The following is a 12112-nucleotide window of genomic DNA, read 5'->3' as shown; positions in this document are numbered from 1 at the left end:
GCTTATTGCATGAGATGTTTCAAGTTATTAAGGATCATGCTCTTTTATAAGTGTATAATTAATGGTTGTGTGGCTATGCTTTTCTTCAATCTGTTATTACAATTTTGTTTGACTTGAAATTTGCTTAGCAGTATTTTTCAACCAGATAGATTTGTAACTTATTTAATTTCCCAGGCCTAGGTTACTCTAAAAGAAAATGGAAGAAAGTTTCAATTCCAATACACTTATCCCACTTTTTTTTTCTCATAGTCAGTATTCTATCTCAGATAATGTCTGGCCTGTGAAAGCAGAAATGGTAGTTGGGTGTGATATAGTGTTGAAACAAAACAAAGCACTTTTCATAAATGGGTAGCACCACCAAATGGTCATAACTGGATAGAGGGACATGGATATCCACAAAAGGAAGATGCATCATAACATTAGAACTGTGTCATTAGCATTAGTCTCATAACGGTCCAAATTTCAGGGAAAGGGTTTAAAAGAGCTATGAAAAGCCACTGATGCCATGATGTCATCTTACATTATTACAAGTAAAGTCACAACAGGGAATAGGAAATGAGAGTGCCCTGGAAGGCGCCTGATAGGAAAACCAAAGCTGCATTCACTAAGATTATCAAATGCCTCAATCTAGGTTTGCAATCCTTCCAACAGCTAAATAAATAAATAAATAAGAAACACTGAGCTGAGCATCCATTTAAACAGTATATATCACAAAACTGGAAAACACTTATTTTGGGACTTGTCAAATGTAACAGAAGACAAAACCCAGATGAAAGCTTAATTTTTTTTTTTTTTTGAACATGTCCACTTCTGTACATTTCTGAAAATACTTTTGAGAAAGCTATCATTGTATTTATTCTACATATAATGTAAAAAATAACAAGCATAAAATTATCTTGATGACTCATAATAATAATAAAAGCTTAAAAGGAACAGTTGGAAAAGCCATCTATCCAATTTCCATCAGAAGATACATTACTTCACATTATTCTCATAGGTATGAAGACTTGAAATACAAGGAAATTAGCAGACCAGCTTTCAGTTTAGCACTAATACATTTGTTTGGATAAATTATTTAGTCACTGTTGTTTCTCCTGAGGAAAAATGGTAATACAGTGAACTTTATAATGAGATCTCACAAATCTCTTCTGGTAAAAACTTTTCTTTTTCTTAAATGGTTTTGTCTGTAAATTCTGCAAGCTTACTTTCCTTCTCATCATATTTATAGAAAAAAAGATATTTTCCAGTGGACAATAGAGCCTATTTTCATAAATGAGTGTTTATGTATTCATATCTCCTTAGTCTGACAGTCCATTCTCAAAAGTTTTTTCATAATATATAAAGTATTTTATAAATCTTGGACATTCCATTTAAACTGCATGCAGACAGACCAAACTGAATCTTCATTTTTAACTTAAAAAATAATAACAATTTTTTTTTTAAATCTTGGTCACATTCTTATTAATGCTTTTATGTGTCACGAGCCTTTGAAATTTGTTCTTCTACATGCTAGTACAGGTGAAGTGTCAAAATATTACCAAAAAAAAAAAAAAGTGCCATTGCAATATTCAATCCCTAAGATTACCAGGTACATTACAATAGCCAGTGTTTTCCCACAAAATTGGTTGGAAGCTCTGATCCTTTTAGATGATACCAATGGCTATCAGTGACATAAAGCCTGGTACTCAGCACAGCAATACCAAATGCAATTTTGAAGTGTAAAATCTTATCTGGAACTGAGAATAATTTAGGCAAACACTAAATGATTTATATAATCATATTATTTAGAGATATTTATTTAAAGCAAAGCATGCTTTTGGCTTATCTGAGATCTACTCTGAAACATTCAAATTGCATGTCTTTTACATCCAATCAAAATAGGTTTGCTTTATAGCTGCTAAAAGAAAGGATAGTATTTTCAGCAGACTTGGATCATTCTCTCCAACTATGATTTATGTTTTACCTCATTTCCTAAAAGGGCATTTATACAGGCTTCAGATGCGTCACAGATGGCAGTAAGGTCATGTCCTCCCTCCAGTGCCAGCACAACACGTCCATCCGCTAGCTTCAGCAATTGCTTGGTTAGGTGACCAAAACCTAGTATTCAAATACAGTAGTGCAAATAATTAAAGCAGAACAAATATTACTGACATATTTCACATTTACTGAGTAAGACTACATGGAGTATGGGATATATTTTTTTCAGTATCCTGTTTCTGTCTGCAGCCCACACCAGATGCTTTGGAGTTAGGTATACAGAATTTTGCATGAGGCAGATGTCAGATAATGACCGCCATGCTGATCCTCAGTAGCTGGATACTAACTGAAACATGAGGTTTGCCTCTCATTAACAAATAGCATCCTTGATTCTCCCCATTTGCACAACAATGTAAAATACACCTTTGTTATTTAGAGATGATCAATCATGGCACTGATATGATAAATAACATTTATAGTTAGACTATGATACTGTAATTAAAATAGTTGTGCTTTTCAAACAAGATGATTTTTTTGTTTAGAGATCTTTTCTTCCTTTGTATTTGGACTTTGAGTCTAATATACAGCCATGGATAGAAAAATAGTGGAAAGGTGTCACATCTTATCTCCATTTTAAAGTACTTTTGGAAGCAGAAAAAACATTGGATCACTTTCTTTGATTCAAGATTTTGGTATAAATTGAAACTATCCAGAATGTTTTAGATACCTCTACCAGTACTGCTTTGAAACTACTGAAGTTACGTACTCATCACATATTGTTCTTAACTTTTCTACTTAATCTGGTTCAGTTGCTCTACTGTTGGTCATCCTTATTTATTTCAGTGCATTTCATAGTCTTAAATAAAGCATTTAAAAAGCACCTGTGGAAGCCTCAATAAAGGTAGGAAAAGCAAAACTTTTTAATGCATTCTGGTGGAAAATGTCACAAAAAGAACAAAAATAAATACAGAAATTACAAGTATGTTATCTAAAGAAATTTTGCAAGACAGATTTAAGACTTGATCTGACAAGCAAGAAAACATACAATTAGTTCTGAAGAAAAGAAAAAGAAAAAGGAGATCTACTTGACACTTAATCTATAGATCACAGAACACTGGAGTTGAAATATTGTTTCCTTAATCCACTCCTCAATCTTCTATACCCTATAAGAACTGCAGTTTGTATTCTAGCAAAGTTACTACACTGTGGTTCAAATTACATACTGAGTTGAAAAACAAATAAAATCTTAACTCTCATTTAAACTCAACCTTTCCTCATGAAAAATAAAATAAAAACCTCTCTACAAAAGGCTGAATTTAGACAGGATAATAAAAGTGAAGGAAGGAGTGGAATGAGGATAACCTTTGATCTTTAGCCAATTTCTACTTTCTTTTACCTACAGGATTTATTTCTGTCTGCATGTTATACGCATGATCTTCAGATTCATAAGAAGAGAGTTCCAGCAGCATGAAGTGAGTCTTACATACAGCATTTAAGGAAAAGAAGAAGAATGAACAGGCACAGACTCCTAACATCCACAAACACTACAACTCACTCCTAGGGTCTGTGATGAAAACTCAACAGTGCATTTACAACACCATTATCCTTCATATTACAGAACTTCTGTGGAGAAAAAAAAGGTTTTCCTTATTTTTTCTACACATTTTGAAAATGTTGTATGAGTGTAACCATACCACAATTATTTGGACTATGTGTGGCAAAAAAATGCAAAGATTGTCTCAGTGCCTTTCTCTTCTGCTAGGCAACCATATGTAATATATCTTGTAGACATCACAATGTTAGTTTGTCTGCTTGTTTTTTCTAGTATCACTGTTACAGTAATAATTACTGGCTGAATTGGAATCCATGCAATGAGCCATACAGAAAGTATCTTCCCCATCAGAGATCAAAGTAAGAAAATAAAGTGTTGCCAAATTAAACCAATATGATGAGATCTTTCCTTCAGTGTAATTACCCCAAGACAGTAAAGGTAAGTTGTTGGGAAAGGAAGAAATAACTTCAGCCAACAATTTTGCCTGAAACTGAACGAGTTATGGAAATTCTTAACAAAAAAACTTGGATTCTGTGTCACTGTAGCAACCTAGAAAAGATATTAACTTCCTCAAGGAAATCCCCTGGAGCGCAGAAGTAACAAAATGGAAAGAAAGGAATCCCAGTCAAGTAATGGTTTTAAGATGGACTATAGTCCATGCCAAATAATTAAGGAAAACAAGAAGAAAATAGTAACAAGCACCATGAAAAGAATCAGTCATCTCCCCTGATGTAAGGAGATCAAGCACATATTCGACACCCCACTGATCAACTCCAAGGCGAGAAAGGAGTCAGATAAACATTCTGAATCCTGGATCTTCCAATTTAAATGAATTTCTAGAAATGGTCAACAGCAGTTCTTGACCCTTCCACCGTGCCAGCTCACACATGGGTTAGCTGCAATGCTGACTTTAAGAAATTGTTTCAGTTTGATAAACCATATTGTAAAACTATGCTTTTGTACTGATGCATGAGAATTATAGATTACTGGCATTTTATTAAAAAAAAAAATAAGCAGAAAATGTACAGTTATAAAAGGGAAAGCCGTCTAAATCAGTTCTTGAGTTCCAGTTCAGCCTGCAATGTTTATCCCTTCTTTGAGGTTGCAATGTGTGGGTGCAACTGTCTGAGTCATTTACACCATAAGTCTCTGACTGAATGACAGATATACATCACTCAGGACTTGAAAGAGCTCTAGGAATATCCATGACTATTTATGCCCATGAGAATGAGTACAAATGTTATGTATTATTAAAAAATAAATAAATTCTAATTTATTCCCAATTATTTCCAATCATTCAATTAGTCAGTAAGTGAGAAAAGATTATACATAAGGAGATATTTTCAGAAGTCACTGTAAATGTGCTCAGTGAAATTTTACTTCAGAGAAATAGTACATTTAAGATAATTCTCATACAGTGCACTAGAAAGCTATGAGCATGATTTTGTGCCAACAATTATTTTCAAATATATTTTTTACAATTTAAATGATATTGGCTTGCTATGATTCTAGTAAAGGCAGTGAAACCCCCTGGTTGATACAAGTAACATTAAAACTCCACTAGGTATTTCTGGAAACCTTATCTACTACCTGATTTGCTTATTGCTGAAAAGAAAATACTGTGGATGAACAATTGTACTTTTTATAAAAAAAATGAAGAACAGATTAAAACTGAAATTATTATAAGTTGCTATCATTTAGATGAAGAGCACAAAATGCTGCTAGATCCTCTTGGAACTATGTAGTTGTGAGTACTATATGCAGAAGAACAGAAAGCCAAAAATATCATTTTACAAAGAAATTTTCTAATGCCTCAAAATTATGATAGCATATGAGAAATAACACTTTTGGTTTTCTTTCTAATTTTCTATTTACCTATGTCATATAATTTTCAAAGAGCTAAATCTGTAAAGACTTGCTGTCACTCTTCATCTTGCACCCTGGATTTCATTAATTGTGCCAGCAGGCAACATTAAAAATGTGATTACAAACTGCATCAATCATGTAAGTAATATATTGTATACAAGTAATGTATGAATAGTCATAAATTCAGGGTAGCATAACTAAAGTATTTTGCTGCAGATTGAAAATTATGAATTTTACTTTCTAGCGGACAACTTGAACTTCTATATTATCAGGCACTGTTATCCATTAGAAAATTACACAGTATATAAACTGTTATCTGCTGACCTTTGAAGCAAAAAAATAAACTTTTAAAATAAAAACATAACACATATTAATTAATTATACCCTTGCCCTTCCACCAATGTTATTTCTGGAGTAAATACAGCATTCAGCCTCATGTTTGAATGTGTTCTATTGTGGCAAGGCAGAGAGAGAAAATTAATACTGTATTATATTAATGAGCAAGCTGCCAGGCTGTTATTGAAGGACATAGTGTGCTGTTCACTTGAATTACCATTTAATTAAATAAGTCAGTTTTGAGTGGACTGTCTGATGTCTCAGTGTAACAGCAAGAGTCCTGTTTTTGTTGGATTTTTTTTGCTGCTTTGTTTTTGTTTTTGCTTTTGCTTTTGTAACAGACAACCTCCCCATGTGTTCCTTCTAGTTCTGCCAAACAGTGAGGAATGACACTGGTGACACTTCTGCCCCACTTAATCAAAATGGCTGGAGCAGCTAGACTCTACCTAGACTTACTGAAAACCATAAAAAAATTTTAAAACATACTACAAGAGAAGGTATGCCAGTTTTCTGTTTTTGTTTCTGAAGCATGTTTACTCTGACAACCTAAAACAAAAAGTGGTAATAAGCATATAAAATGCACTTAGTCCAGGCCTGTCCCCTTCAATGGAGTTATCAAACAACTCTGGTGTGTGCTATAGCTAGATGAAGAAAAGCTTACAAGTTAGACTTTGTGCATGCAGCCTCACATTTTGAGAGACAGACATTTGAGAAGGAAGACAACTAGTGAATGTGATCCTTTTCATATCCTTTCCCCAGTGAACAGGGAAAGAGACTGTGTGGGAGGGGTCCACTCCCACTCTCCTCGTTTTCATAAACAATCATACACGCAACTCCACCAGTGAGTGTGCAAACATCACTTAATGAGGACTAAACTTGCCTCAGAAGAAGAGAGAGCCCTTCCATCTCCCTGCCTGCACATAAGGAGAGCAGATGTCTCCCACACAGCCCCTACAAGTGACAGCAGTCTGAGCCGAGTAGAACCACGGTGCTGTTGGAAGAACCAGGACACGTCAACAGCCAAAAGCTCTGCGCTTGTGGTGAAAGCCTCAGTGAGACTCCTGCTGCAGCAGGGCCCCAACAGCTCTTTTGGTTGCAGTGTCAGAAAAGTTATAATCCGACCCTAAATTATAGGCAGAGTTCTGGTGAACTACTCTGGCTATTCAGAGCAGACTGGAGAGGAATACACCCAAAACACAAAAACTCCACAGTCTCTGTCCTGGACCTCCAAGCATGTACTTAACTATTATTTACCATCTAATCATGTCATTGCTCTCTAATTTACTTGAGAATGTGTTTTCCTCTCATTAAAACTGTTGCGATGATCGCTGCCAAAAGCCTACCCACCAGTGTTCTGCGCTCCTTCCCTGTGGTTCCTTCATGACTATTTGATTAATTTTCATTGATATTCTTCCAACAATAGCATCTAAAATTAACTGGGTCAGTTTTTACATAACTTCCTGAGTCATCAGGCTACGTGTCCTAAATAAATACATCCATACAGGAGTCAAATGATAATTTACCCTTCCAGCACTGGCAGAAGTTAGAACATCTTGCAAAGCTTGTCTTCTACGATAAGAAAACATGTTTTATTCTCAGATCTCAATTCAATACCTTTTATTCAATCAAAACCTCATTTGGATTAAGTCAGAGTCTTGCCTCAGTTGGCAGGATGTGGCCCCAAGCAAGAGGAAATGCCAGATACGTACATTCTTATGAAAAACACTTTCCAAATGGCTGATATTTGGAATGCTAGTGCTAAGGTACCTGAATTTAAATGGTAAAGACCTGGCCTCCAGGCATTAGCAGTTGATTTCTTGCTTTTAATACCAGAGAAGGAAGCTCAATAACACCTTAAATTACATGTCTCAACCAGGCATTTAATTTAGATTAAATTAGACAGTAATTGTACGTTAAACAAATACCAGTGGTCCCAGAAACACATTTTTTATGGATTAACAATTTATGTAATAGATGTTTTTATTGCAAGCCTGCTAGTTCTACAGTAATAAGGTTTTCATAATTAGCTGCTCTTGAGCTGCTACACTGAACGTAACTTATTAAATCTCTATTAAATACTTACTCAAGGATACATAGGATGTTTCTCCAAAGGCCAAGTAATGCAAATTTTTCTTACTACAGGAAAAAGTTAGATTGCCAGTACTCAGTAGGATGGTCTGGGCACCCATGTCTCCAAGTGGGTTACACAGTCCATCGTATTTGCTTAGTCTTCCAAGAAGGGAAGGAGGTATTTGTATACCTCCAACATACAATAGCAGCACTGACCATCTGACAAAATGTTCCTCAGAGAAAGCATTTGGAGGAAGATGCTTCCCCTGAATTCTTCTCCCAGCTTATTTGTACTAAAAAAATGAAAAGATTTATTTTATACTTTTTATTATCAAGTAACAGGGATTCAGCATCCTCCAGGAAAAGTCATAGTGGTGTATAAAATAATGACTATGTTTTTAGACTTGTTGCAGTGTTGTCATGTGGATTCAGAGGGAAAAAATTCAACATCAGATTTCAGCTGCCAGAGTCAAAAAAGTAGATTTTGAATATTCCAAAAACTGACTGGATGTTTTTAGGTCTGTTCATACTAGGCATTTGCACTAAGTCTCTCTTTCTTCCATTTTCCTTATATATTTTTTATCTCTGCCCTGTCTCACACCTGGCCCGTGTAATAACTTCTCCACTGTTCTATCGCCCTCCTCCTTTTTTCATTTTGACAGCAAATCCTCAACTCAGTAAAGCTGGACAGGAAGCAAGATTATCCATCCCACAAAGTTTTCAATGTTTTTTCCAGGAATAGGAAAGAAAGCAGAAGCCAAGAGGGAAAATACAGAACTTTAGACAACAAGGTGGCATGTCAGAACCTCAGCTTCAGATTTCGGAATCAGCCTGTTGCTTCATGTGGAGGGCCCCCTTCTTTGCGCAGTTTGGAAGTTCTTACTTTATTCTTCTCTGAAAATATATTAAATATCCCACAAAAGGTTTTATATATGGATAGCCTAAACAGACTGACAACTACAATTTTAAAATCTATCCCCCATACTGTGAAATCTGTTAAGCTGATAGTGTAAGTGGTAGCACTGATATCATGACAATTTCTTCCAAATCTGATCAAGTTGTCCATCTTTCTGATATACAATATCTGTATCTGATGTTACTGATTTTACTGAAATTACTGATGATTATATCTCCAAACCTGAGTCTAGACTCAGTAAGAAATTGGCTTGAAAACATGACATATGATCGAAACATAAATAATTTGAAGAATGAGGAATTTGTTTCTAATCCACAATGGAATGAAAATCAGATACTACTATTGCCTATCCAATTAGACCAGTATGTTTGATTAAGTTTTGGGGAAGATTATTATAATACTACTGCCTATAAATCAATGCTATGTTTTAAAAATATATGGGGCAATATTTCTGCTGTTATAAATGAATATAGCTGAAATGTGGACGCAAAGTTATGACTGAAAACAATCAGATGAGAATATCTAGCTTTCTATTTTTTTAACTGATGAAAAATCAACTCAATTAATTTTGAATTCATATCCAAGAGACTTACACAAAGGATCTTGTTTAAAGTCCATCACTCAGAAGCTGTGAGCTGACTGCCATTATCTGAAGATGGTCTAAAAATTCTGCCAAGAAAAGCAGCATGGATTAAGATGTCTTTCCAACATACACAGTTTCTCTGAGTCTACAAATTAAGGCTATCACTTCATTTGGACTCATTTACTGATCCTATCACATCAACACAGCACATTAAATTAAAGGTTAGTTGCTTAGCCAGCATTAATCAGCATATACCATTATCTAAAGATCTGGCCTCCAGATGTGGATCATTCATCATTCCAAGATGAGGGATATTGGTACAGTAAGTATATCAAGGATGAGTTCTTGTACATAAATAGACTTGATTTCCTGACCGGTTCGGTATCAAATCTCCTAGTGAACTCAATACTAGTATCAGAGGTCTAGTGCCTCTCAGGATTTGGATCACATTGTTTAATAAACATAATTTTATAATATCAGGAGGAAATAAGGCAGATCATTTCTAAGGGATTACTGTACACCTTGAGTAGTTACTTTCCCTCTGGCCCTGTGCCCGTTAACCCCACCTGACATATGCTATAATCACCAAGAAATGCGATGCCTGTCACCACTTATTGAAAAGGTAATGTGTAAAACTCACTAGAGGAAATAGTATTGAAACTAGGTTTGAGGTCTGACTCCTTACAGCCTTCTGATTAATTGCAATTTCCAAACAAAATAAATAGAACAACTTTCTATTATGCCATTCTATTACAAAGACATGTAAGAATAAAGGATGTAACTTCAACCCATTTACAACAGATCCTTTGTTCCTTTTCATACTAATAGAAGGACACACAGATGCTTTGAAATGGCAGGTAAAACACCATAGAGTAAAAAAAAAAACATAGCTAATATTTGGATGACATATATGGCTCCATATAGCCTCCTTCCTAAATGGAAAAGTTATGTCAGAACCTGATCTCACATGTTATAAGATAGCAGACTTACAACAGCTATAAGCCATAATCTACTAGGAGCACAAAACATAAACAAAAACAAAAAACATGGCACAGAATTACATGGGCCTCAAGTGGAGGCAGGACATTTTGATGCACAGGAGGTGAAAATATTTAGAGAATATTTTTATTTGCTGCTTCTCAGAATGAAGTATGTGACTCATACTCATCACAGATATGAAACATTTTTAAAGCATGAGTGAAGATGTTCCTTTAAAAAAAAAAATAAATATATATATAGTAAATCTTAGAGCCAAATTCATATGCTGGGTGAACAAGCTGGCTTCATGTACAATTGAACATGCATTCTGGAGCAATATTTATAGAAATAGGAGTGATATCCTAGTTTCCCAGAAAACTTTCCTGCTACATACATGTGTGAGAATAGAATCCTTTCTTAGAATCCCAGTCCTTCCAGTCTTATGAAATGCACTTCTCAGAAAAAGCCTTTCTGTGAGCTTCTGCAGACAAGCAGTGACCTACAAATTACTGCTTGAGAAACAATGTTCCAGAAACTCTCATGGAATTCTTCCCTCAGTGTTTGTATACTGTTTCTTCAAGAAACTTCCAAACAATGAAATAAGCATGCAGGTACATCCTCACAAACCATAAGGGAAGAGTGCCTTCAGACAACTAAGCAGTCAGGAAGTATTCGCTTCTGGATTTTTGTAGAATCACTCAGGAATGACCTGATTCTGAAGAATCTATCTCTACTGTTACCACAGCATGACAGCAGCACCAAGGGAAGCTGGCAGACCTTATCTCCATTGAACAACAGTGACATCAAGACAAACAATGACATTTCTATGCAGTGCTCTGACAGAAACCCAGTTAGATTATGTCAAGGTAATTTGAGGACTCCAGATGTTGTTGCAGCTGCACTATCAAAGTCATCTTTGTCATTCTTATAAATGGGAAGTTCAAAGCAGGGCAAAAATCATTCAGTGTTAACAGACTGTTTCTAGAGCAAAACGAAATTTTTTCTTCAAGGCAAAACAATATTTTGGCTTTTCTGGATGGAGACACAGAAAACCCAATTACCAGAATAGCTACGTTTCTCCCTGCAGAGTTTTAACTACTGCAAGTGAAATAATCTGCTGTCAGAACCCGAAGATCCCTACTGGCACTAGAAACTTAGCAAACAATGTATATCAATCTGCAACATCAAGATTGTATTTGTTCTTCCTTCTGACAAAGTTGAAAAGCCACACCAGCTGAAAGCTTGGGAAAAGTTATCCAAACATCACAGAAAAGCAACTTAAAAATTTCTGACAACAGAAGTGTTTGCTTCTCTACAGGTAAGTAAAGAAGATCAACAACAACAACAACAACAACAAAATCAAAATTGGAAGAGTTCCTCTCATCCAAGGTAACAGTCAGCAATTCAGCAGAGAAGGATGCACTTTTTAATCATCCTTAGTTTTGACCAAGCTGCTGATTTTATTTCCTTAAATAAATGGTCATGAACCAAAATTCTAGCATCTTTCCAATGTTCTAGCCTGAATTATATAGCTGGTCATTAAATTAGAGTGAATTTAGAGTGAATTAATTAATTCATAGTAACTACGTAAGAGAAAGAAAGATGAGAGAAAACAGAATAGAGACATGGAAGAAAATGATAAGAGTGTTTGCTAAGTCAGTGAAAAAGTCTATTATTAAATAAGACAAGTACTTTTTTGTGACTAAAAGAAAATATAGGCATATAAGTGAAATTACCAGATGTCTGAGTGGATGCACAAAAGCAAAAATGTATGTGAAAATTAAAGTGGTCAAGGATTTAGATTTTCTTATAACCATCTGCAATTATCAGAAAT

General features: G+C 35.1%; 1 protein-coding gene across 6 annotated transcripts in view; it reads right to left on the bottom strand.

The window, feature by feature from the left end:
* The window catches only part of HDAC9 (histone deacetylase 9), a 440323-nt gene that overhangs the window by 28486 nt on the left and 399725 nt on the right, over positions 1-12112 (bottom strand). For all 6 annotated transcript variants that reach the window (XM_010712747.3, XM_031553923.1, XM_031553921.1 and 3 more), the window contains one exon: positions 1964-2097. In XM_010712747.3, coding sequence (XP_010711049.1) covers positions 1964-2097 — 134 coding nt within the window. The remainder of the gene's footprint in view (positions 1-1963; positions 2098-12112) is intronic.

Source organism: Meleagris gallopavo, chromosome 6 (assembly GCF_000146605.3).
Source record: "Meleagris gallopavo isolate NT-WF06-2002-E0010 breed Aviagen turkey brand Nicholas breeding stock chromosome 6, Turkey_5.1, whole genome shotgun sequence".
NCBI lineage: Eukaryota > Metazoa > Chordata > Aves > Galliformes > Phasianidae > Meleagris > Meleagris gallopavo.
The sequence above is the reverse complement of the archived record's forward strand: the minus strand, read 5'-3'. Positions and strand labels throughout refer to the sequence as shown.